This window comes from Calonectris borealis, chromosome 9, assembly GCF_964195595.1.
Source record: "Calonectris borealis chromosome 9, bCalBor7.hap1.2, whole genome shotgun sequence".
In the NCBI taxonomy this organism is placed as follows: Eukaryota; Metazoa; Chordata; class Aves; order Procellariiformes; family Procellariidae; genus Calonectris; species Calonectris borealis.
Genome location: NC_134320.1, coordinates 20,128,126 through 20,154,319, shown reverse-complemented (window position 1 = coordinate 20,154,319; position 26,194 = coordinate 20,128,126). Strand labels below are relative to the sequence as shown.

The following is a 26,194-nucleotide window of genomic DNA, read 5'->3' as shown; positions in this document are numbered from 1 at the left end:
TGATTTTCTGCTGTAGGCACACTTTTTGTGAGGTTTATTCCAAAGTTAAGCTGGAACTCAGCTTAATGTTTCCCGCATCTTTTCCTTTAATTTTAATGCTTGTTAATATATGGCTAGTGGTCTCACTACTTATTTTTGTATATTTTATGGCTCGGAAACCTTTTTAAACATCTTTCATGTCAGTCATTCAGAGCTGCTGATGATTGCTGCTGGACAAATTTGCCAGAGGATTTGTCTTGACCTTTTCACGTAGATGTCTGTCTAAATTACCACAGTCTCTGGTACCTCATGAGGACTGATCTGGGTGACGTACTGCAGCCTTGCTACCACTTTAAGGCTGCTCACTAAGATCTAATGCGAAATGTACTTGAAATAATTACACCTTAGGAATGGGGAACCTTTAAACTTGAATATTAATACCTGCAATTAGGGAATGTATTCCCACAATCAGGTGGATTTCTCTGAACTGCGGACTGTATTTAATGACTGTTGTGTTCCTTGTGTGAAGTGAGTTACTGCTCCTATGAATCAATGCACTGACACTGCCAGCTAGAACTCAATTATTTGAACACAGTTGTTTGTGTCTGCTTACCTCATGCAGTAGTTGCTCTGTTGATATTTCCACTTTGGGTTTTCTGGAACTTCAGGGGGAAAACGCAGCATTTTTTCATAGATAGATAAATATTTTTTGTTTTTGGAAAGCCGCCTGGATCTGCATTCACACCTTTACCACTGCAGCCCGTTTATGACCGAACTAGCGAAGCTTCTACCTTTAGTTAGAGCTCTCTGGGAGGTTAATGAATTAGTATTTCTCCTTAACCAAAAACCTCATCTAACTCACTCCTCTCTAAATAGAGTGTTGTTGGCACTTACGTTACAGATCTGTTTCCATTCTGGGAATAGCGGGATATCACTGCTCTTCTTTTGAGGATTTTAGAGCCTTGTATGTAAACAATTTTTTTTTCCTCTTTCTGTCATATCTTCTTCTGTGACTTTTCCAACTGAGAATATCCTTTGGTGATAATGAAGTTGCTTTAAAAAGAAACTATTTTCCTTAATAACAGCATGTATTGATCTTTGAGCTAATACATTGTTTTTTCAGATTCCTCTTTTACACTGATTAGTTCCATTAATTGAAAATGTGAAGAATCTGGGCATGTCTAGTAAAGGGCATTAAATCTGGATTACTCCCTAAGTAAATTTTCGGTTCCAGCTTTTACTTGACTGTTTTGTATGATAAAGCACCAAATTACGAGTTGTAAAAGAACATCTAAATAAGAACAGCAAAATAAGCTCAAGGCAGGCATAATATTTAAATAATGCTTGTGCCCCAAAGCAAGCAGCTTTTCTAAAGGAGCAACGAATTTGCGCATGTGATATGCCAAAGATGTGTTTTACTCAAACATGCACATTCATAAAACGTATTAATTACATTTACAGGTAGGTAACTAAGATACTTTGAAATTAGTGGCACGGTTTGTAGATAGACTATCTGTCTAATCTGAAAAATTTCTGCCCTTTTTTTTTCTCCAGGTAGTGCGACTGTTAAAAACATCTCCAGAGAAACCTATAACATTAGCAATCGGTGATGGTGCTAATGATGTGAGCATGATACAAGAAGCACATGTTGGCATAGGTAACTTTCGTCAGAAGAGAGAGCGGCAAATAAGATGCAAATTTTAGTAGAGAATTAGGTCTTGAATGGTGTTTATAAGCAGATAAACTTCAAACGTTTTTGCACCTGTGAATGGCAAGCTGTTAATCTGTTGTGGCAGAGTTTTAGTGAAATTTAAAATTTAAGGCTGTTTGCTTTCAGAAGTCTTAGGTTTATTGTGTAGTCTACCAATAAGTAGAGGTCCTGCTTAATGCTGCCTTAGGAACAGCAAAGATTCTCTGTAACTAGAATCTCAGAAGTACTCCACTCCGGATACTGGAAGTGGATATCTCTGACTTCAGACATTGTCAGGTTCTAAGTTACTGTGTAAACTTGACCTTTAAACCTTTCTTTGTGCTAAACTGCCACTGTTTGCTAAACTACCACGGCTGTATCACTATAGAAATGCCATTTGTGTCTAGTTTGTCTTTGAAGAGAAGGCTTTCATTATATCTCTTGAGAGACTGTTATTGATTCTCAGCTAAGCTTGGTAGTTTTCTCTGTTTATATTGTTTTCTGTTATCTGGCCGGGACTTTAAACTTTTTTTTCTGCTGTGTTATATAACTGAGTTCCAAACAAAACATACATATAACTGAATTGGTACCCATCACATAGTGTTTTGGTATTTCCTTTACTGACTTTGTTGAATGGTGTTTGTTACAACAGTAAGTGCTGAAGGTTCTTACATAAGGTATTGGTACATCAGGATATTCAATCTGTCACCCTTTGTGATTAAAAAGGTGTATGTAATGTTTATCATGTAAATCATGTGGCCATGATTTTTAAGGCCATGCGTATAGCCTGCTTGAGAAGGTTACAGGCCAATAGCAAATTATGCTTTATTCTACAGCTAGTTTGTCAACTAACTGAAGTTTATTAAAAATAAGATTATCCAAGTTTATATTGTAATTTGTAGCATATTGGGCAATACATGTACATTGGTCAGAACTAGCCAAGTCTTTGCCATGGAAGGTGAACAGGACATTTAGACTAATTTTTTTTTTTCAAAAGCAACCAGCACTTTGAAGTGTCTGATTTTCAGGAATCCTGGGCCACTTTTCTTCTGTAAAAGAGCATTTTGTGTTCTCCGTGTATGCTTATCCTAATCTTAATAATAGGTTTTAGAAATGAATTTTTGTTCAGCTGTGACAAGTGACAAGCATTGTCAGCCCATCAGATTAAGTAAACTGCTATTGTAAGAACAGCATTTCTTTCATTCTGCTGTTGAGTATAAGTCGTATATTATTCCCAGAAGGCGCTGTAAGAAAAACCTCTCTGAAGTAAAACATACTAAGTAAATTGATAATTGATGATGGATTGATAATGGTTTGCTTGGTTTGGGAATTTTGGTTTTGTATGAGTGTTATTATTTCTACGTCTTCCCATAAATCTTTTCTTAAGCATAGCTTATGGAAATAGTGTTGTGGGTTTTTTGTTTTGTTTTGTTGGGGTTTTTTGTTTGTTTGTTTGTTTTAATTGAATCAGCATCAAATGAGCAGTTTCCCGTAGTTGTAAGTGTCAGGAATAATGCCTTCTTTTGGAACTGAAAGTTGCTGCAGTCTTTATAACGTTGAAGTGCAGGAAAACAGAACTGTAGCTTCAGATGTATGTTGTTGGTTTTTTTAAACTTTGATTTTTATAATGTTTAACCTGTTTTCTGTTTTGTTTCCCAAATATTACAGGAATCATGGGCAAGGAAGGAAGACAAGCTGTAAGAAACAGTGACTATGCAATAGCACGGTTTAAATTCCTCTCCAAGTTGCTTTTTGTTCATGGGCACTTTTACTATATTAGAATAGCAACCCTTGTACAGTACTTTTTTTATAAGGTAAGTCATCAAAGAATGCCAGTGAAGCTCACAGAAAAATGTGTAGCTTTTTCCCAGCAAGAAATTTATTTCAGATCTAATATTTTTGTTTGGAACACGTTAAATATCTCTGTTCAAACATGTTTTCTGGGCTTTTTTTTGTATTTTACAACCAAATGCAGTAGTTTAACTATGAAATTGTTTAGTTCTTCCACCTAGAAATAGGTTTTAAATACCACAATAAGTTTGCCTATGCTGAGAGGTGGACGTGTTTGCTCTCTGAAAGCAGTATTACTAGCTTGAAATTAAATGCGTTCTTTAGCAAGATGTAAAAGTATAACCTTTTTTGTTTATTGATTTAATATGAACCAAATCCATTTCACTGTTCTTAAAAGGAAAAAGGAGCACAGGAAGTAGTTGAGGGAGGGAAGGGTCCGCAGAAAGTGTGAGGGGAGGGAGCATGCTCTTTGCCAGCAGTCTCACCTTAAGGAAGCTTAACAGTCCCAGCCTTGACTTAAGAAATCCTGAGGTGAAACACTGCAAGGGAAGTGAGCACCAGGGACTCAGTTATCTCCAGATACCTCTCAGGGAGCTGTGGGCACGGAGCAGCAGGGTGAGCTTAAGCGAAATGCAAGAGGGGAGGAGTGGGGGCATGGGCCTGGGACCTCAATCCTGGGCTGGAGTGTTTGAAATGCTAATGACGTCAGGGTTTTTTTGTTTTGTATGGGTTCCACCCCCCCCCCCCCCACCTTGATCATCAGTTTTGATAAGAAGTCAAAATTCACTATCTTACTTGAAATTTAACTGAGATTCTAGCAGTGGCCACCGAGCCACTTTTTATCTTCTATTGTTTGCTTTCATTTAAAGATAAGAGCGTGGTGTTAGGTTTTGGTTTCTGTTTTGTCCGCTCCCGTGAAAAAAGCTCACATGGGCAGAGCACAGGCTTTCTTGAATGAAATGTGGAAACTATTTTGCGAAGAAATTCTTAAAAAGAAACTGAGGGGAAAATGGATGGATTTCTTCTCCTTTAATACTACTTGTACTCCTGTAGTGAGATGTGTTCATCAAGCACATATAGTTAAGTTCATATTTTTCAGGTTCATTGTCTCAAAGGACAAACACGTTCTTGAGCAAAGCATATTGCTTTACTTTGCCAAATAAAATGCTGAAATGCTTTATGCTCTCCCTGTGTATTTTTGCCAGCTTGTAAGATTTAGCAATTTCTTTTAGCGTTGTGAGGCATATACTGATGATTAACTATTTCCTTCACTTTTCTTTTTTCAGAATGTGTGCTTTATTACACCACAATTTTTATATCAGTTCTTCTGTTTGTTTTCACAACAAGTAAGTATTGGATGCCTTACATCTTGGTAAATGTGTATGAAACACTCAGGATAAATAACTAAAAAAATGGGAAAGAACTACCCAGGAGCAGCACAGATTTTACACTTAACAAATATCCAGCTTCATTTTCTATATTTGATAGCTTGATGTTACTAGATGGTTATGTGAGTATAGCTTTTTTCTAACTAGTAAATTCACGTAATTAATGATTTGTGGCTGTTATTTGTATGCTAATAAATTTTAATAAACAACTTTTTTGTTTACAAGACTCAAAATCATTTTTGTTTCCATTTTCAGACGCTCTATGACAGTGTATACCTGACTTTGTACAATATTTGTTTCACTTCCTTGCCTGTCCTCGTATACAGTCTTTTTGAACAGCATGTGCATCCGCATGTATTACAGAGTAAACCTGTGCTCTATCGGTATGTGTATCTTATATATATCGTCACAGTAACACATCATTTAGAACAATAGTGGCATCTGCAGAAGTTTGAACTTGCTGTTATGCATTCCTACAGTATTTTTATCTGTAATTTACGTAATTTTTAGTAACCGTCTTGATGAGGAAGAACTGCAGCTACATAGTATTCATCCTAAAAGTTAATTAACATGAGTATTTTGAGAAGCATCTTTTTATGTCAGCCATGTTAAGACTGGAAGAGAATTGAGCACTTGGTCAGCTTACATGATTGGCAGCCTTCTCCTCCATTACATGTAGGAGGTGAAAATCACTCAGATATGCAAATGGAAAACTAGGATGCTGTGGTTAGCGGAATCACCACAGAAAATGCTTTACTAAGAGGGGAAGTGATTTCCTGTAGAAATAGATGTCCTCCCAGTGGTTGCATCTTGTACTGCATACTGCTTTTTGGAGAAAAAAGTACGTATTTTTGTAAAAAAAAAAAAGAGATGTCTCTCAGATGTTTCTTTTTTCCTAAAGGTCTTTTAAGCAGAACAAGGGGCAAGTATCGGGAGATGTGGCTTTTCTTCCTCTTGCAATTCCACCTCCGGAGAGAATAATTCTAGTTTGTGCTATTCTGAATTTGACCCATTAGAGACACCCTTGCCATTGGTGATCCCTGCGTTAAGCAGAGGCAAATCACAAGAGCTCAGAGTTCTTTTTTGCCCATGGTTTATGTATTTTTTTCATATGTCAGCATTCGTTAAATGTATCTTGGTGCAGTTGAAAGTTACATTTATTCAAAGCAGTAGCCATCACGCAATGTGAATGGCTAATGGGTTATATAAAGACAATCTGAAATCCAAAATGTGTTTTATTTCTGCAGAGATATCAGTAAAAATGCCCATCTGGGGTTTAAACCGTTTCTTTACTGGACCATCTTGGGCTTCTTTCATGCATTTGTTTTCTTTTATGGCTCGTATCTTCTAATGGGAGAAGACACTTCTCTGCTGGGAAATGGCCAGGTACAGTATCACAAGAATTATTCTACCACTGTATTTTTGGTGATATTTCTTAATGTTTTTTTGAAAAATCCTCTTGTGTCAGAAAAATCTAAGTTTTTTTTTATTTTTATGGACTACATAATTACCAAAGATGCTTTACCAATGTTCGTGTGTGCTCTCAAGAGTAACATTTAGTGTGGGAACTAAGACATGTTGTCAGAAAGCGTATGTCCATGAAGAACATATCTTTCAAGATAATAAATGTATTATGGTTATCTTAAACTTTGTTTTATTTTATATACTGTCTTTGTCAAAATCATACGTCATAACTTCAGTAAATGAGAATTTTGAGTTGGACTTAATTGCAGTGTCAAACAATGGCCTCTCTTTAGCATCTGTTATAAAATTAGGCTTAAATCTGAAAGTTGCTAAAAGTTTTAAAGCTTCTCCTGAAAATGTAGTATTTTAATTACTCAGAATTTTTAAAAATTAAGTCGTCCAAGCTGCTTTTAAATTATACTTTTTATTCAATAAATGTTTTTAAGACAATAATTTAATTAAATCATCAAATACTAATTTGACACTTTCTATTTTAAAGATGTTAAAGTTAACAGGAAAAATCATATGCAAAAAACTCTAAAGCTTCGATGAAACCATTACAAGTCTGCTTCCTCATTTTCCCTGGTTCCCAGTTAGTTAACCCAATTTAGAACAATTAGATACTGTTTTTTCTCATAAAACTGTTAGGAATGACGATGCAAAAATACATTTGTTTCTCTCATTATGCCATTCTTACTACTGACATGAGGTGCTTGCTGATTCTCCTGTAGTGCTTGGTAGAGTTGCAAGTTACGGCACAAGGTACAAAAATAGCATCATGCTGTGTTCCCAGTGGTCACCTGGTGATAGGGGGTGGGCATGAGCTCAGGAAGTTTAGCCAAAAAAAGGGTTTCCATATAATGATGTACAGACAATGGCCAGAACTGTCTTGAGTGACTGAAATCGGAGAGCATGTGAACTGGTGGTTAGCATCCCTGCAGAGAAAGGAGCAAGAAAGGGGGGGTGGTGCAGCTATCTCGTCATGAGATGTTTGGTAAGAACATTGAAATAGTTGTGCTGTAGACTAAAATGTCTCTTACAACTGAGGTATGAGCGTGTCCTCTCTTGTCATTTGTTACAAGCTGTATGGCTTTGAAGTTCTTGTGAATTGGTGAAGGACCTTCAGTGCTCTTCTAATGAAGTAATTTTACACTATGAATCAGTGCATTTCTGTGCATCTGTCTTAGTTGTCAAAGCACCTCGCTTCAAAATTGCTTAGTAAATGTCCACAAGGGCAGGAACAGAGTTTTTTCATTGTATTTAGTAACAAATGCTTAGTTTGGGGAATAGATTGTATCCTGTAAGTCTAGACCAGTGTGTTAATGTAGACTGTAGGGAGAAGATTCTTTTAATGGCTTCTTGTATAAATTAACCTCAAAATGTTCTGAATATGCTTAGTGAATGAGCCTACTGGAAGTAAAGCTTTCAGATGCCCTTTGGCTTCTCATGTTTTCTGTGATGTGACTTAAAAAAAAAAAGTCTTAGAATTTATTTGGAGTTACTCTTGACCTCTCTGTGGTTGCTAAAAGATGGTTATTGGAACTGGTAGAACTGTGTGTCACAGTAAAATATCTGCGGTGCATAAAGTGTGTTGCAAATTTAATGTGTACCTGAAAAAGTTAAGGGCAAGAGAAGCTCGTGTACTGCTGAAGTGCTTTCTTGTAAGGAGTCCTCAAGCATGATCACTTTGTGCAAATGTGTGATGCTGCCAGCGCAAGGCCTCACACTTTCATTCCAAGTTCTCAGTTTGGAGCAAAGCAGAATAGAAGAGACTGTAAATAATTTGTTAATGCCGGTGGTGTGTTAGGCTTACCTCAACACATTGTGCAACAACTTGATCTTTTAGTTCTTTTTTCTCCCCCCTTTTTCATGCTGTGCATGTCGACAGATATTGAAACCTAACAGGCAAATGGTAAGAGTTTAGAAGAGGAGGGGACACAAAATATTGTATCTGTTGCTTCACAGGGTTAAAGGATGCAGCATCCACAGTGTAAATGTGTTCAAAAATAAAATGGTGGCAAGAACCTGTTCATGTTTTGCATTGTAACTCTGTGACCATTGAGAGCAGCGTTAGCAAAGACACTTTCTTTCACAGGTCACTCGGAAGCAGTAGTCTAATTTTACTTCAAGATTATTATTGCAGCAGTTAACAGCAAGCATGTTGCTTGTTTAAACATTATTATTGGTGTGAAAAGTAAATAGAAGGCTTCAGAAGACGTGTTACAACAAAGATCTTTAAAATTATCAGTAAATCCAGACTCACGGCTGCCTCCATTTTGTACCTGTGTAAAGATGAGAAAAGCAGTTGTGAGATCTATCATCAGACTATTGGGATTTTTGTTGTCAGAGCTCTGTAACAAGGACTACAACTGTGTGCGAATCCCAGTTTCGTGCCTCTGTGCTGTACTAACAAATCAACTCTAGGATGACTTTTGCCTGTCTGCATGTGGTACCTTTCTCCTTGCTTGCTTAGTTTGCTACCAGTAAATACCGAGTTGAGGGTTTGGTCATTGTCCAGTGTGTCAGTGGCAAAAATAGCTGTGAAACAGCAATGTCTTCAGTTTCAGCACCCCGACTGCTTACAAGAGCAGAGCAGTTGGGACCTGTTTAGAATGGCAGCGTGTGTCTGAGTAGCATGTGTGTAGATAGATTACGAACTCAGCATCCCTGCTTGTCAGAGCTGAGATTTTATTGTTGTAGAACTTGTTCAGAGTTTTGATAGTTTCATTTACACGGGCAAGAGAATACAAAAGTGACAGATACAGTGTTTTAGAATTGAAGCTTAATTTTGTGTTTATTAGCCTTGAAACAAAGTGTCTTTTCCTTAGAATTTTCTTTGAAAAATACAATGGCACCATTATTTTTGAATTGTAAAATTGTGCTTGGGGTAAAAAGTGAACTTTCAGGTGATGCTGCATGTTGAAAATGATCTGGAAATGTTTAAACTCAAAGTGCTTTGCACTTACTTTAAAGTGAATACCTTCCACCCAATATTTGTTTTCTATTGGATGCTTATGCTTAATTGATCAAACTGATATCTTCATTTTCATGTTACTGTTTTGGACTTTCTTCATATTTCATGTAGCCTTTGTGGTGATTTGTTTTGAACCAAGAAGGAGGATGACTTGTGGATTGTTAATTTTGCTCTTACCATAAGCTGTATTTTTTTCTAGTAGTTTGTGTTGTATCCTTCTTGCTTTTTCGTGATATTAGTTGTTACAAACTTATGTCCACAGACTTGTTTCATTAGTATAGCTGACTTGAGAAGAATCTAACTTACCATGAATGCTCTTAATTGATTTTTTTTCTTCCATGATTTTTGCCTTGACGTTTTCTTAGATGTTTGGAAACTGGACGTTTGGTACTTTGGTCTTCACCGTTATGGTTATAACTGTTACGATGAAGGTATGATATTATACTAATTACTCTTTGTGTTTGGGTATATAGGCAAATATGTAATAGAGCAGTAACTTAAAATTGATTCAAAAGTTATACAGAAGTAATTGATTCTTGAGTATTCCAGATAAGTGATTTTTATGTTTGGTTTCAATGTTGGTTAAGATTTTTCTTTGTAGTTTTTGCATGTTACAATAATATTTAGTGTTTGAGCTGGAAGTTCATAAATACATTCAGACCAGTATTTATCATTTTGTGTGAAGTGGGGGGAGAAAGGAAGAAGTTCATTGAAATTATCTTTGTTTTAGATGGCACTAGAAACTCACTTCTGGACATGGATAAACCATTTTGTTACTTGGGGATCCATTGTATTTTATTTCATATTCTCCTTGTTTTATGGGGGAATTATCTGGTGAGTGATTATTATTTTTTTCCCTCTCCTTTCTATAGCACATATGATAGATGAAGCTATGAAAGAACACTGAAGTATTATGTTCTACCATGTTGCTCTGAATTTTGTGCCAGGTGTCGGAAAATAGATTTTTAAACCTAGAGCGGCCACTCGCTTTTGGTGATTCTTTTAGAAATTTGAGCAATGCTGCTAAGCTGTCCTGTGCTCCAGGACAGAAATTAGTTGTCTCCGACAGCCTGTGACTATAAAGGCATTTTTGTTTTTAAAAAAAAACAAAAACCTTTTGTTCCCAAAGCTGCTATGTAATAGGTAAGTGTTTGCAAAAGAAATGAAGACACTGGGGTTTGAGTCAGTAAAGTGATGTATTTTTGCTTGTATTTTGGGGTCTTGGAATGATAGGATGGTAATTGATTTCCTGCAACACAACTTAAAACTAAACCAGAGCTTTTCCTTCCAAAGTTCGTTACCCTCCTTCCCCAGAGTTTCTTTGCAGGTCAGTTCCAGCAGATTGCTAGACTTCTTCATGGACACCATGCAAACGTAACTCTGCATCCTGAGAGACTTGCTGCTTGATGTAAAATAAGATACACTTTAGCCTGCCTACTTTTGTTTCTAGAAGTTCCTTTTAGTAATTGCCACTTTTTTTAACTTTTCAGGCCATTTTTACATACCCAGGACATGTACTTTGTATTTGTTCAACTGTTGTCAAGTGGTTCTGCTTGGTTTGCCATAATCCTCATAGTAGTTGCTTGTTTGTTTCTTGATGTTGTGAAGAAAGTGTTGTACAGACATCTACAACCAACAAGTACTGAAAAAGCTCAGGTAATGTTACGCTTTTGTATCCAACTTGATCAATAGTTAAAAGAACACGTTTGTTAAAATGTCTTGTAAACTAATTACTTTCCTGTGATATTTAATTATCCTCTTACATTGCTCTCATGTTTAATGCATAAGTGTTCTCATTTCAAAAGATAATTGTTAATTGAAAATTACAAAAATGAGGACACCATTTTACAAGGAAATAACATCTATGTTTAAGTAATTGATATTAACAATAGTAGAATTATTTATAAAGGGGTCACAATCTTTTGCATCTCAGCTTGCAGCCGTATGAGAGGATCATACTACACATTTTTGTACTGCATTAAAGATGGTAACTTATTCTCATTTTTGTCAAGGTATTAGAAGCTCTCTCTTCAACTGTAATTGCACTGAATAGTTCTTAAAATATGATGAAAACTAATAAAAGATAATTACCCATGTGGCATTCTCATGAATTCATAGAAGAGGTCTAAAGATAGGCTATGATAATAGAATCTCCCTTTTGCCTGACACAGGCCACAAAAACTCCTTGAAGTCATTCTGCTGAAATTAGGCTGTCTTTTAGGTAAATCTCATCTATGTTTGAGTGTTTTCTTCTTTTTAGTGACAGTTATGGAGGGGTCATCCTGACCCATTGTTCTAATAGTTACTGTCTCTGGTTTCAGTTTTCAGCATTTTAGCTTTTTATACTTTCTGCTAAACTGAAAAGCCTTCTATTAACAATTTTTTGTTTTATTCACGGTTAGGTTTGTGATCAAGCTAATTTTCTCACTGATAAGTAGATTGGACTTGCATCTCTTGTCAAAAAGGTTATTTTCCAGTCTTTTAACGATTCTTGTGTTTCTCCTGTAATCTTCACCATTCTTCAACCTCATCTTGAATTTTGGATTTCACCAGTGGACGCAATATTCCAGCACAGCATACATCAGTGCCAAGAATGGAAATAATGAATCCCCCAGCTGTATTCAGTTTACAAAATAACATACATCAATAACCTGTTATCTTCTGCATCTTTTTGTCATCTGCAAGTGATTATGTTGGTTTCCAGGTCGTTGATGAGAGGTCCAATAGCATAGGGCCAAAAAAAATGTGAACGTGAATGAAGAATCCAGTTGACAAAGATATCCCATATACAGTTATGTTCTGAAACCTGTTAGCAATTTTTAGTCCGTTTGTGTGCCATACTGATTTTGTGGTGTCCTAGTTACTTAATTCAAATTACACTGAGCTATTTGCCATACAGAACTCTTAACTGCATTACATCAATACTGTTACCTTTAGCATCTAACCTTGTAGTTACTTTGATGTAAGTGCATGTTGATTTACTTAAATTATATTACCCTTCTAATTTGTGTGTTAAAAAATCCCTGTGAGACATTCCCTTAATTTGCCTAGGATCAACATCATGCTGAGAAACCTATTGCTAGCCAGAATATCCCGTTAGTCCCTTTTCAAAACTGGAATATTAGCTGCTTTTTCCAGTCATGGAATTTAGTAGCTAAAAGCCAAGGTAAATAACCACTAGCTTTCAGAAAACTGTTCAGCTAGACCTGATAAGACTCTTGATTGCATGTTACTGCAGAGTTTTGATTTAGGAGAAATTCTATAGGTAATGATAGTTACTTACCTTTTTTTTTTCCCTTCAAAAACTAGTGGCAATATTTATTGAACACTTCCCTTTCCTTCCCTCCTGTACATCAGCTATTTCTATTTGGCGGTGTATCGGTGTGGTTGTTGAGGTTTCTCAAGTTCCTAAAGTGCTTGAATTGAAAATCAAAAAGCCCGCATCTTTTTTCCCTAGCCTTATCCATATAATTCTTGTTGCATTCTCTTGCTTTCTGAATCAATTCTAAAGCATTTTCGGGTTCAGTTTGCTTCCATTGCAGTTGTGTCATCAAGGACACAGTTGGACTTCCTATTTTTAAGAAAGAATCTTGATGAATGTCTAACAGCTTTCCTGTGGCAATAGCGTGATTCGTAGCCATGAGGACTTTGCTTTGTGCATCTCTATTAGTAATCTTTTTTTTTTTCCCTTATTCCCATTCTACTTTGCCATTTGAGTGTCAGCGCTAGGGTCTATGTTTACCAAAATACTGTCCTTTTCTGAAAACACTTAATTCCTGATATTGCGAAGTTGAGGTATCTAAAATCTGATTTGACCAAAAATGCTTCAGCAGCCATTCAGTGGTTTCTCTGTGTGTCTGATAATGAAATCATCGTTAAAAATGCATTTGCGAAAAGAAGGCACCTGTTTGTTGCTTTCTTGAGGTTTAATCTTTTGAGATTTTCCCACTCTTTTAATGGGACAATCAGCCCCACTGACTTTCATCGGCTGTTCTTGTAGTGAGGAGGTAGACGTAAGTGAAGATGAACAGATGACTAACTTAGCACATTTATTGTCAAGGAGTGACAGAATGCTTCTTTCATGATTATACTTCATTAGATTTGTTTAAAATTTCTAGTAAATATTTTTCTTTCTGTTTCAAAGCAGAGGAGAGGACTGACTTTCAGATAGAATGAGTTTGTCCTAAAAGCTGAGGAATTTTCTGTGGAAGTCATTCGAAGAGTCAATATGGAACTTTGTATATTGTCCTTTTAAATGCGCTTTTCATAGTATAGATGCATTTTCTGTATAACTGAATATTTTTAATTATTCATTTTTAATTGTAGGACTAAGTATATTTGCATATTGAGGGAAAGAAAAGGTTTAGTTTACAGTTACGAAGTTTTTATCAGGGCAAGATAAATTGTTCCATGAGCTAGTCACCAATTTTTTTAAATCACAGCTGTTTTAAGTGATTTGTTTCTGTGCCCCATCATTTAAATTCTAAAATATTCCCAGGAGCAGTGAGCAAAACACAGGTTTCTCAAGCTGAAAATGCTTGCCCCTATTGTTGTAATCTTTCAGGAACTAAGAGCACACTAGTTGTGCACGTTACCCGACTTAGTGCTCTGAATTCACTGTATCTGTAGGCATCTGTCTTACTCTACTGAGTATATAAGCAACTTGATTTTATATCTTTTATTTAGTATAAGGTCATAGCATCAACAGTCAATCTGTCTCTCATCAGTTGGATGTTACATGTAGCTAATTTATTCATAAGAGATCAAAGAAATTTAATTGGTATGAGAGAGAAACACTTGAGAAATTCTGCTAAAGAGAAACTTTTAAATTGTTGTAAATATTGTTCTGTGTCACAACAGCTTGAAAAAAAAAACCTGTTCCATTTTGAGAAGTCAGTATATTAAAAATTTTACAGGCAAGCATGAGTTGACTTTTATAGAGGGATGAATGGTTAACTCTACCTTCCTTAATGCACTTAAGATGCATGTGTGTAATTTTTTTTTTCCTGTGTTCAGAGGTTTTTTCTGCTGCTTTAAATAAAATCCATCCTATTATGTTTGACATTGGTCTGTTGCCCTGAAGTAGCTTCTGGGTAATTTCTGACTATAAGTCTGTTACAGAATCATATAGGAGGAAGTGGACAGTAAGGTAAATCTGAATCAAAGTATAAATCTTCAGGTAAATATAAATCACAGCACTATTGAGGGCAGAAGGTAATACTGAATAAAGATGTCTGGCAAAGTATAGATGTAAAAGTGTATAGGCCTTTTTTCTCAGATGAAAGCTAAGGTGCATTTAAGAATGATCCTACCAAACAATAACTGGCTGTGACGATCACAGGAGCTGTCCTGAAGGTACCAGGCTTGTGTTCTGTATATGATGTGTATTCCACTTAAATAAGTGTCTTGTCCTGTGTCTTTCTCTTAGAAAATTACTGCTGCTACTTACTGACATGTATGTTCCATCCCTTCTCTGTCCAATTGTAGATGTACTCCAACAGAGTTGCTTTAAGTGACGAGTTCATCGCACTGCAGCCATTGTCCAGGGCAAGGAATCAGCTGAGCAAAATTAGGTAGAGTAGGAGGGACAGTTCCTCATCAACTCTTATGCATGCTGAAGGTGAACTAACCAGTGCTGAGAGAGATGGGAAGAGGCATGAACATTAGTGGGTTGAGAGGGCAATACCTGTAGTGCAGATACATTCAGTTTGGTTATTTCTTGGCTTTGCTCTGTGTTTTTGAGCCAAATGCTTCTCCTAAGTAGCATGTGTTGGACGTGCTTTTTTTAGGAAAAAACATCCCTAGCATGATGCTCAACTTTCAAAATACAGATCTAGCTCTTGTTGCATCCATTTTTAAATAATCACAATTTCTAGCATGGTTATAATGCTTTTAATTTCTTTATGATCAAAATTAACAGTGCTTTTTGCATGTTGGATAATTTCAGCTTCATAAGGCTGTGACAGGAAGGTCCATATATTTCAGGCAGCAATTTCTTGCGAGTTGTTTGCCCATTTTAATTTGCTTTAACTTGTGTTGAAAGGGCAGAAAATGTTTTAAGTTTGGGTGTGTACATACACTTGTGTGGCTCAGGCTTATTGTGTTTGTTTTGTGCATCTATAAAGTGAGTGTTGTTTGTTTTCAATGTGTATGGATACATATTCCTAAAGGCATTTGGCTACAAAGTCCTAGAAAATTATTAAAAAAAAGATCAAAGCATACATGTGCCTGTGTAGGTGAACCATTATGATTCTGAAACTCTTCAATGCACTGAGTTCAGTACATGAAATACTATCAAATGCTGATTTTCATTTATAAGCCTAAAACATTCATATGCATCAATAACGTTTCAACCTGTTTGATGTTTTATCCCACTTTTATCTACTTCTATATTCTATAGCAAGAATTAATGCAAAGAACTGATTCCTTTTAAATATTTTTTTAAGGTGACTGTGTTGTTTAAAAACATGCAAATAGGTGCTAGGAGAACCAACCAACCTCGTTTTTGGGACCTAGTTGCCGTTTGTTTAACTGAGGGAAAGTAGGAGGCAGGAAGCTGACATTGTAAACGGTTAGCAGAGAATTTTTGGTGGTTAATTGAAACAGTAAAAGCCCTTTTAAAGAGGCGGGGGGTGGGGGATGGGGGCAGGAAAAGAAAAGCTTTGTATTTCCTCTGAGAGTGTGCTATACCTTTGCAAGGCAAAACTTGAAATGGTTTAGCTGTTAGTTGTCCCACTGTGAAACATATCAGCTCAGATTTCCAAACACCCCAGGGAGGTAGTGGTGGGGTGGTTTTGTTTTGTTTTAAATTCAGCACTTGCTAGCTTTAAAACAGGCAAACGGCAGTATACCTCTTGAATTCTAGTAAACTTAGCAACATATTGGGGAGATTCCTCTGCAACAACTTTTACAAGTTAGCTTTTAAAATTGTTAGTTTATCAGTGTCATGTAAATAAGTTACCTTTTTAAAACTTTGGATTAATATATTTGCAGTAAACCTCTGTTTTCTCACTGAATTATTAAAGTGAATTATGTGGTACATCATATCTACACCAAAGGTTTTATAAAAAAAGATTCTGTTAAACCTTCCAAAACTAAACAGGTTTTAAGGGTTATGCAACTGGATGGTGAAAGAAAAATAAAGCTGTCTAGGAATGCAACACTGTAGTTATTAAAATACTAAAAGGAGGAGAATGCTTGCTAACTTGAGGGGATTTTCTTCAGATTACACTTAGGGAAGGAGTTGAAAAAAATGGGAAATTTGTTTTGTCCATGAGTAACAAATGATTATGCAAATCCAAAAATTCTTTTGTATGTCAAAATTTTTACACTTGAATATTTAATAGTAAGGTACCTGAAATACAAGCACTAAGTGCCTTATACTACTATGCAGTTGAAGTTGTAAAGTGCAACAAGAAAGAAACAAGGATTCGGGTTTCTCTAGGTCTTTATTTGTAGTTTTTGGACAAAGTGCAGAAGCTATCCTGTGGATCCTTAACTAAAACAGTAAAAAAAAAAAAAAAAAAAACAGTTAATAGGTGGAAGCTACTCGCTTCACTATACCAAATAAAAACTAATTTGGAGTGAAGACCTTGGGTTAGTTTCTGTGGTGATCAGGGCAGCTGTTTTCCAAAAGCAGTAGAGCAGAGAAAGCGAGGAAAACTGTAGGAACGTGAAACAAAACAGCTGCTTGGTGAATGTAGCTGTAAGCAGCTAATTCTGTCACACCTCATTTGTACCTGCCGACCAGTAATTGCATCCTTTGTGACTGCAGAATGCATGTAGATTGGTGAACAGACTTTGGCAGTTTGTTGTTTGTTAAATATGTATTAAAAACCTCGAAAGGAGTATAGCACCAGGTTAAACTGAGTTACGCCTTGTTCTGTAAATGTGCTTACTGGTCTGTTGATATACAAAAGGAGAATATCTTTATGAGTGCAAATTAAAAGACAAGTAAGATGTTATAATCAATTTTTTTGTCTGTAGGCTTCACAGTGTGCAAAAAAATGTTCAAGTTTATATTAAGTACATTTGTGATGTACAGTTAAGAGCTTTGAGGGGGGTCTTTTAAGTGTCCATGTATTCCTGTAAGTCAGAAATGCAGTCTTGTGTGTGCCTGTTAAACTCTTGCCTCTGAACTTCAGTGTCACTTTTGTAATTTGGGATGAAGGGGAAATCGGGCAGCACAGGTCAGGTACAGGCTTTATGCTTAACTGGAGACTGACTGAGTGCTTCTTTCCTCTGTAGCTGTCTCTCCTGTTCTTGGAACATTTTAGGATACTGACTGGGCCCCATTGCATCTCACTTCAGTTTTTTCTTTGTGAACAGTTTTGTCTGTGTATGTATGCATACATGTCTCTGTGCTTTATAAGAACCATCAGAAATCTTAAGCCACATGTGAGAAGTGTTGCTCAGATGGATGTTTTAATTCTACTTACTGATGGGATTAGCTATGTTTATAGAGATTTTATCTTTGGACAGCGTGTTACGACTGTACACGATATTAGGGAAACGTAAAACACAAAAAAGGTTTTTATTCACAGGGAAGGCTGTCAGTGCACAGTGTTATATCTGCGACTCTCGAGCTGTAGCATTTGCCTTAGCGCAGCCAAGGCCCTGTGCTTTCCCCATCTACAGGCCCATGGGTCTATTGTTGCCTTATTTTCCCTTCATCTCTGTACAGATCTGCTTTCTTTAGCTGTCTCCAGAACTCCAGACTCCTGGCCCTGGCTTTATGGCCTTCATTACTTGTCTGTATTTTTTTCTCTAGTTACTGTTTCATAGGATTCCCCTCCTAATAGCTTTCATATCTGATCCAGCCCAGCTGTGTAGAAGTTGAGAACAGGCAGGTTTCTTGTTCCTTTTACAGCATATGTTTTCTGTAAGGAACGTATAATTTCCAAGAAGATTATTCAAGTGCAAACATGCATTTGCACTAGTGAAGTATACCAGAATGTCTTAATATGCTAAACTTTGAACAGGAGTAATCTCTTCCTTTACAGGTTTGTATATTGTGTTAGCATAGTGTGGTGCTGATCTGTTAGCTAATCCATAGAATATATCATAGGAAGAAGGAATAAATCAGAGAAGAATACATTATTTCATATTTATCTTCAGTCACAAAAGTGCACATATGTACTTACCTGAAATAACAAAATAATTTGGCATTTGTAGGTTTATTTGATTTAAAGAGATGAAGGGTAGAAAAACTAAAAAAAATTTTGAAATCGTAAGTGCCGGTGAAGTTGTTAGATGTCAACAATTCTTATATTTTCTTTCAAAATTTTAAATATAGTTGTTTGGTATTTTGGTATACCGTATGTTAAGGGTTAAAGAAAGTGAGCTTTACAGTAGGGAGCAAGTTTTAACTTAATTGTGGAATATTAATAACCATCTCATATATATTTTCTGAAACGTCCGTTTGGCATCAGACATGTTGGCAGCTAGGACCTGGGCTCAGGAAAGTGTGCTGCAGTGCTCTTAACTTGATGTACAGGATTCAATACATTTCCAGTTCAACAAAGTCCCAACTGTATATTTCAGTGTGATTAAATGTTTAGTTGAAATGTCTGTCTTACGGTGTATAGAATACCCTGTAATAAGACAAACAAACTGAAATGTCCTTTGTATTAGAAGGGGGAAAACAAATAAAACTCCAAAATCTGAAAATTTGAAATAGATTTCAAATTTGTTGGGTTTTCCCCTTTTGTAGTCTATGGTGCACAAAAAACCCGAACACTTCTGATACTTGTGCACTGGTAAACTGTGTTTGATCCACCGATTAACTTGAAAGAATTGCCTCTTTACCTTGTAAATATGCCTTGTTCTCTCAAGAACAGATCTGTAAAATGAAAGTTCATGTAAAAATGGTAACTGTTTTAAAGCAATGCAAGCATGGTGCTTTGTAAGATTTGTTGCTTTTCTGTCCTTCTAGATGGAAGAAGATAAGGGTTCAGTCAGCTCAGCATGTGACTTTGCTGAAAGCAGGCACAGAGGGGAGGACAATAGGCAACTGCTAGATCCATCTAGCCTACCCGACAATTCTTACGTTCACTAGGTAGTACTCCCACTGTACCCTAATGTGTGTGTATATATACATTTATATATATCATATATAGTCAGTCATGGAGCCATCTCCTAAATACCCATATTTTTGGTATCTACAAGAAAATTTGCATCATAGTATGTGGGTTTGTTTTTTTCCTTATCAAGCTGAATCATTTTTTAATTCTACACTTCAGTTGCTTTTTGATTTATTATGTGAAATGGGCCATTATCATATAAAGTATTATGTTTATTGTGATCCTGGATCTTACCTTATGAAAATACATTATTTGCAGCCCAAATATAAATAATAATATATATTTCTGAATACTTATTCATTTTTTAAAGCATTGTTTCGCCTGCCTTTTGTTTCCTGAGGGTTTGTTTCAGGTCTTCAGCAACCATTATGCTCTACTGCCTTACCATGCCAGGTTTTACTTTGATATAAAAGTATGATCATAATTGTCCACCACAGAGAGAAAAGTGAGAAAAGGGACTGTTTAGCATAATATAAGTATCTTCCTTCCAGGTAGTGGATATAAATACAAAAATCCATGTTCACCAGGCAGTGATATACAATATATCTACACATAAAATTGAATTTATTTTTATGTTGTCCTTGATGCTCTCCCAGTATTGCTTTACACTTAACTGTGAGTTTGATAAAACATAAATATTGTTTCCAGGCTTATGTAAGGTCACATTTGCTGTTTTTTAAAAAAGGGTAATACTAACTTTTCCATAAATTGTGGTTCAAGCATGATCCTAGCTTTTTGTGAGTATCTCACTTGAGAAGAACAAAGGAGATTATAGTGAAGAAGAGACACCAGCCCTCCAAAATCCAGAGCTTGAGGGTTCACTCCTTGGAAGCTAGTTTGGGTTACTCTTGGTTCCTCTTTCTGCCAGTCTTTGAACAATACCTAGGACTGCTAGCTGTCAGGTCAGCAGATTCTAGGGGGGAAAAAAGGTCTGATCCATCTGATCCTACATACAACCACTGTAAGAGGACCTTTTGCAGTAACTTTAAAGGTATTACTTGGTCTGCTTCAAGATAATGGATAGACTAAATATTCTTTTTGAAATCCTAATTGTAGGAATGTTGAGATTTTGTTTTGTATTGCTGTGAACCCAACTGTGAAGATCACTGCATGTGCAGCAGGGAGCTTGCTTTCTGACCTCCTGATAGGAATTCCTTCTGCTCTGTGTAATTTCTTGTCTCGATACACTGTGGGCGCAGTGTGAAGTGGCTGTGAAGTCATATTTGCTAGTACTGCAATGCTGCAAAATGTGCTGTTCCTAATTATGGTATCTTCTGTGACAGTACAATTATGACCAGATGTGATGGTCATCAAATAAGAGCATTCAGGGACTTAAGCTCTGTTGAGGTGTGTTTTGGTTTGGTTTTGGTTTAACCAAAACCCCTTTTAGACCTGTCAGTTGCAATGCTTCTGCTCCTGTCTCTCAGGTATTTACAGAAGTTCATTGTCGTAGTAAATGTTCATTTTCATTTTGTGTCCAGACGACCTCCCAAATGAGTGCGAGTTAGTCAGAAGCGTGTGTTCTGCCTGCACTCATTGATGGCCTCCAAGGTGCAGCAACTGAATCAAGGGTTTCAGTTTGTAGTGCTTTCTGTAAGTTCATACAATTGTTAAGTGACGATCCTGTATGCATCACGTTAAGCGGGGTGGACGGGAAGATCTGCACCGACTATGGGGAATGCGGCACAGAGCTGAGGAAGGGGCAGGCATAGGAAAAGATGCATGGAAACACCAGTTCTGCCTGTGTGCTCCCTCCTTGTCCTACCAGTTGGGATTTCCAAATGCCTCATTTCTCTTAGCTGCCTCTTCTTTGTAGTACCGGAATCGTTCTGTAATGAAGCTGTAATCTGTCCAATTGCCTGTTTTGGGGGATTAGGAAGGAATTTACTCACAGTAAACCATTCCCATAGGGAAGTCTGAGGTTCTTTGCCTTCCTTGCGGTGTTGGGCAAGTGTGGGTGGCATGAAAGAAACTGGGGTTGGAAACCAAAGTCTTCAGACAACAGTCAGCGACCTTTGGTCACACGGTGAAAAGTTGGGGGAAGCTCTTAAGTGAGCTGTGTCCTATCATAGACTAAGATGCCTCCTTATTTCTTCATTCACTGGTGTCTGAAAGTGAGGTGAGGATAACGGATGCTTAAATTTAGCCTGTGTGTTCAGCATTTGTTTGACAGGATGCTCTCATGCAGAGTTTCAAGTTAAATTAAAAAGCATTCCCACATCTCACATCTTTATTACCTTTTGGAAAGGATACTGAAGTCAGTTTTGGATCTTCTCTCTCCAGCAGTACTAGATTTCAGTTAGATTTTAGTTATGCTGCAGTTGACTAGTGTGCAAAAATAATACAGAGGAGCACACGGATAGGTGGCACTTAACTTAAACCCATACATCTCTGTATTACTACTTTCATTTTGTTTGAGTCTTTTTCTCACCTACAAAGAATGAACAGTAGAAAGTTTATTATGCTAATGTTGAATTATTCTTCATGCTGGCATGAACATGACTGAACCTTTCTAATATCAGATATCTAATACCTTGTTTGCACTGAGATAAAAGATACTCACAAAATCAGGAATGCACTTTTGTTCTTACCAAGCTAAGTGATTATTATTATAGGAAGTTGCATTCTACACTTCTTGAGGAAAAATTATTACTTACGATCAGGTTGCTGCATTGTATTCTGCAGCCCTGGTCTGAAGCTTTGTCTTGATAGATTTTCCTTGAAATAGGGCAGACCTGCAGCTTGTATACATTACTGTACCTCTGCCGAGGTTAATCAAGGCATCACAGCTTAAACTGCGTGACACACTGCTCCAGAGATTCATTATAGCCGTAACGCAGAGAATTGCTAACCAGTTTATTGCCAACATTAAGCAGAGATGGTGCTAAACAATTTCCATACGCTCACCAAGGCTGCACTCAAACCTTGGGAAGATCAAATTTTAGTGTATATAGACCTTAGGAAGGGAAATGTTAATGTTATTCATCACTGAGTTCTCCTATAAAATTGAAAAATATTCAACACTAACTTTAAGAAAACCTGCTTTTCCTAAACGTTTTCTGATAACATCTTCATTCCTAGAATGAATCAGTAAGTACTGACTTTTTTTTTTTCTTTTCTTCCTCCTTCCAGCTTACTGAGGCAGGTTCAGGTATCAACTGCTTGGACTCCATGTGCTGCTTCTCAGATGGGGAAACAGCATGCGCATCTGTTAGAAGAATGCTGGAACGACTAATGGGAAGATGTAGCCCAGCCCGGGTCAACAGGTGTGGCATTTCTCTCAATAGCCTTTGCTGCAGACGATTCTCCTATAAACTGGAACCTGATGAGCCTGCAGCAATAGATGTCTAGCAAACCAGCTGCAGGTTTTGCTTATTTAAGTAGGAAATGCAACTCTTTATTGTACTTCTTTCATCCTAAAAGATTAATTTCTTGGTTTTTTCTGAGTGCTTTCTTTTGGGATGGGGAGGAGGAAAAACAATTTTCAAAAGATTTCTGTTAAAATGTTTAGTTTGGCTTACTACAAGTTCTTGTGTTGTATCTATCGTAATTTCCCTTGATTTGTACATTCTTCTCTTTACAAAATCAAGCCTTGCTGCTGTTTTTGTTCTCCTCCTTACGATTTTTTTTTTTTGCCTTCACAAATCAGGAGTTGTTTGTAAAGTCGAAAGACTTTTCCCTTTGATTCTTGATGTACAACCTCCAAATATTTACCTTGGAGCTTGCATTACTCCTGAAGATATACAAAAGGCTCACACTCCCCCTCTTAAATACAACTTCATTGTTAGAAGGAGAGTCCTTAAATCTTTCAGCCATTGATTGATATGAAGATGAAATATTTTTGTAGTATAACTTTTATAATCTATTTCTAAAATCAGAGTAATTGACAGAACAGAGCCTTCAGGTTCTAAGAATTTTAAACGTTTTTTCGGTTCTAGAAGGTATATTGTCAAAGTCATGTGTGCCATTCCAAAGTATGTGCTAAATAAATCTTTTTCCTTCACAATCCATGTGTGAAACAAATCTCAATGGGATAAAAGCACGTTAGAGGAATCGGATACGTCTAAGGAGCAATACTGCTTTTGCAGTCAGCATAACTGTGAGAAAAGCTCTTTCAAAATCTGCTAACGTGCCACCTCCCCATTTCCACATAAAGAGGGATAGCTAACAAACGTGGAAATATTTGGGGGTAGAAATAAAAGTAGTCTTTTGTACATCATATTCTCTCAGTCCCTGAATGTTATCATGTCCTTCATTGGTCAAAAGGCAAACCTGAAGAAGTTGCACTTCACACATTTTCAAGGAAACTCATTTTGTATTTGAACAACTTTGTCTCTTTTGGTTAAAGGTTGTGATATCATTCATTCAGTATAAAATCTTGTGTGGGTAAATGTCACTGACAAGCTTTGTCAGTTCTGATTCTGCCTTTAGGTATTGACTTGGTATGTAGTACGCTCTGTTTTGAACTCTTGTGTTGAACACAGTGTCGGTGGTTTCAGTCAGTTTCTCTTTTCTGGCTTGCTTCTGAAATTTATTCAACGTTTCTACAAATCTAGGGTATGATTATGCAACATGTTTCATTCTATATGAAAAATGAACTGTTATGATTAAGTAAATTTTTAATTCAAACTCTTGCTGTATAGAAAGCGGGCATGATGTATAAAATAAACAATTTAATAGAATTTTTAATCTACAAGGTGAGCATTTAATTGGTCTAAAAATCAACATTTTGGTAGCAGTTGCTCCTAAGTTTTTTGGGGTTTTTTCCACTTCTCTGTAAAACTGTGCTTTCCAAATGAGGAACTTCTCATGCTACTTTTTTTCATTTCTTGTTATCTAATTAGGGCAGATTTTTAGTTAACATTTGCCTTAGTAACATGTAGTCTTATAAGGTAGGTATACTGTGTTTTATTTTCTGCAATGCATTTACATTTTTACAATTTCCTTTTTTTTCCACTTTTTTCTTTCTTTAAGAACTTACAAGTATTTATTGAAGATAACTCATATTTGACAGAATATTAAACACTTCTTGAAGACTGCTTTTTCTCAGGTTTCTTGTCTGCTTACCTCATGTAATTTTCAGACGAAGTTCCATCTAGCTGAATAATTTTAGAGTTGTTATAACATAAAAGTTAGTATTATGTTTAATGAATATGCAAAACTATCTTGGTGCTACATTAAGGGCTTGAAGTTCTGTAGTTTTTACTTATGCCTCTGGTTGAAATTACTCTGAACCATTTTCTAGTTTCACTTAAATTTATGTACAGTACAACTAGAAAAGACATTTTTTTAATTTCAGTCTTGCTTTCTTCAGTGACTTCAGTTCCTTCCACTTAGCATTGACACTTAAAACCTAGTCTAAAAGTCAAGGTACTAAGACTATTTTTTCCCCTACACTTTCCTGGTAATATGTGAAAGTCTTTTTTTATTTTTTTAATGCACTAATTGCTTAAATCACATGAGGCAGTTAAAAGTTGTGAAATGCTGAAGGTAGAGTTAAGAAATCTATTTAGTGATTTAAAAACACTTGTAAAATTGTTTAGCCTTTATTCACGAGCTTGAGCTCCTTGATTTTTTACTTAAAGCTGGTATCTTCAGAAGATTGCATAGTCCCAAGCAGGATGGTCTTTTGTGTACTTGTGCTGTATAAAACAGCTTCTTATTCAACCAGGAGGTAGCTGCAAATTATTTTTGTTGAATGAAGTGATGCTTAAAAATACGTTGTCTGTGAGAGCACTACTTTAAATAATGTTGCTGTAGCTAGCCTGTGTGGTATTCTGTGCTCCCGATATTCTGTCAAATATGATATTCTGTCAAATACGATAACTGAACATGAAATCAAACATGGTGTCAAATTTTGATAGAAACTTTGATGAATCAAAGTTGTACAAATGCTTGGAGTAGCGGGCCACAGGAATATAGTCTCTTGTACTTAATTTACTGCTTGTAAAATGTGTTTGAGAAGTATTTTCCATAGCTTCATTCACCAGATAGAATATAAAATGTGTGTTGTGATATGATAAAATGCATTTTTGTCTGTCTTCCATTAAATTGTCTGTCAACTTGTCAGTCACTAAAACAGTAAGAATGCTGGATCACATACATTCCTGTACAGTAGGATTCATTACTGAATTGTTTGGATCTCCCATTGGTGGTACTCGTGTCAAGGCATCGCATGTAAAAGTTCTAAAGAAACAGCAGATTTCTGACAGAGGCAAATTGGGAGGATAAGTTCGTTATATTTTGATTTCCTGCCTTCCAACCTTCTTATTTTTCAGCTTTGCCCATACAGTCCTGTAATGTTGTTCAGCGCAGAACAGTATTTCTTCCTTAGCGGTAATCTGTCCTTAAGAGAAAGACATTGCAAGATCCCATCTGAATCAAAAGCTGTGACATGTTAGGTAGTTTTCCTGATGCCTTAAATTTTAACTTAAATTTAACAGTAAGGGATGAGATAGATTCATGGCTGTAGATAAGTTTTGCCTACCCATAACTTTAGACAGCATGGGTGTTTATCATTAGAACACCAGTATACTGGGTTACCACGGTTAGCTGTGCGTACAACAAGGCTTTACTAGAATGACCTTGGGCTAAATCGAATTGTAGCATTCATAGTGCCTCAAATTACACATGCAACATTCAGATTTTCCTTGAGGCACAATATTAAAACTTTGGTTGTAAAACTGGCATATAAACCTCTGGTCATTTTAGTTCATAGTGATGAAAATATCTGTAGCTGTGAGTAAACTTTGCCAGAAAGGTAAACACAGAATTGTTAATTACATATTTGACATGATTAATTGCAGCATATTTTCAAAGGTTTGAA

The 26,194-nt window shown here is 36.4% G+C and overlaps 1 protein-coding gene across 7 annotated transcripts in view; it reads left to right on the top strand.

Annotated features, from left to right (window-relative positions):
* The window catches only part of ATP11B (ATPase phospholipid transporting 11B (putative)), a 74,015-nt gene that overhangs the window by 40,349 nt on the left and 7,472 nt on the right, over window positions 1-26,194 (top strand). For 4 of the 7 annotated variants that reach the window (XM_075157305.1, XM_075157306.1, XM_075157303.1 and 1 more), the window contains exons 21-29: window positions 1,538-1,636; window positions 3,338-3,483; window positions 4,747-4,806; window positions 5,104-5,231; window positions 6,096-6,234; window positions 9,652-9,717; window positions 10,017-10,120; window positions 10,777-10,942; window positions 22,501-22,634. In XM_075157305.1, coding sequence (XP_075013406.1) covers window positions 1,538-1,636; window positions 3,338-3,483; window positions 4,747-4,806; window positions 5,104-5,231; window positions 6,096-6,234; window positions 9,652-9,717; window positions 10,017-10,120; window positions 10,777-10,942; window positions 22,501-22,634 — 1,042 coding nt within the window. Of the gene's footprint in view, window positions 1-1,537; window positions 1,637-3,337; window positions 3,484-4,746; window positions 4,807-5,103; window positions 5,232-6,095; window positions 6,235-9,651; window positions 9,718-10,016; window positions 10,121-10,776; window positions 10,943-19,220; window positions 19,344-22,500; window positions 25,641-26,194 lie in introns of those variants that run through there. The other 3 variants (XM_075157302.1, XM_075157304.1, XM_075157308.1) reach the window with 2 other exon arrangements.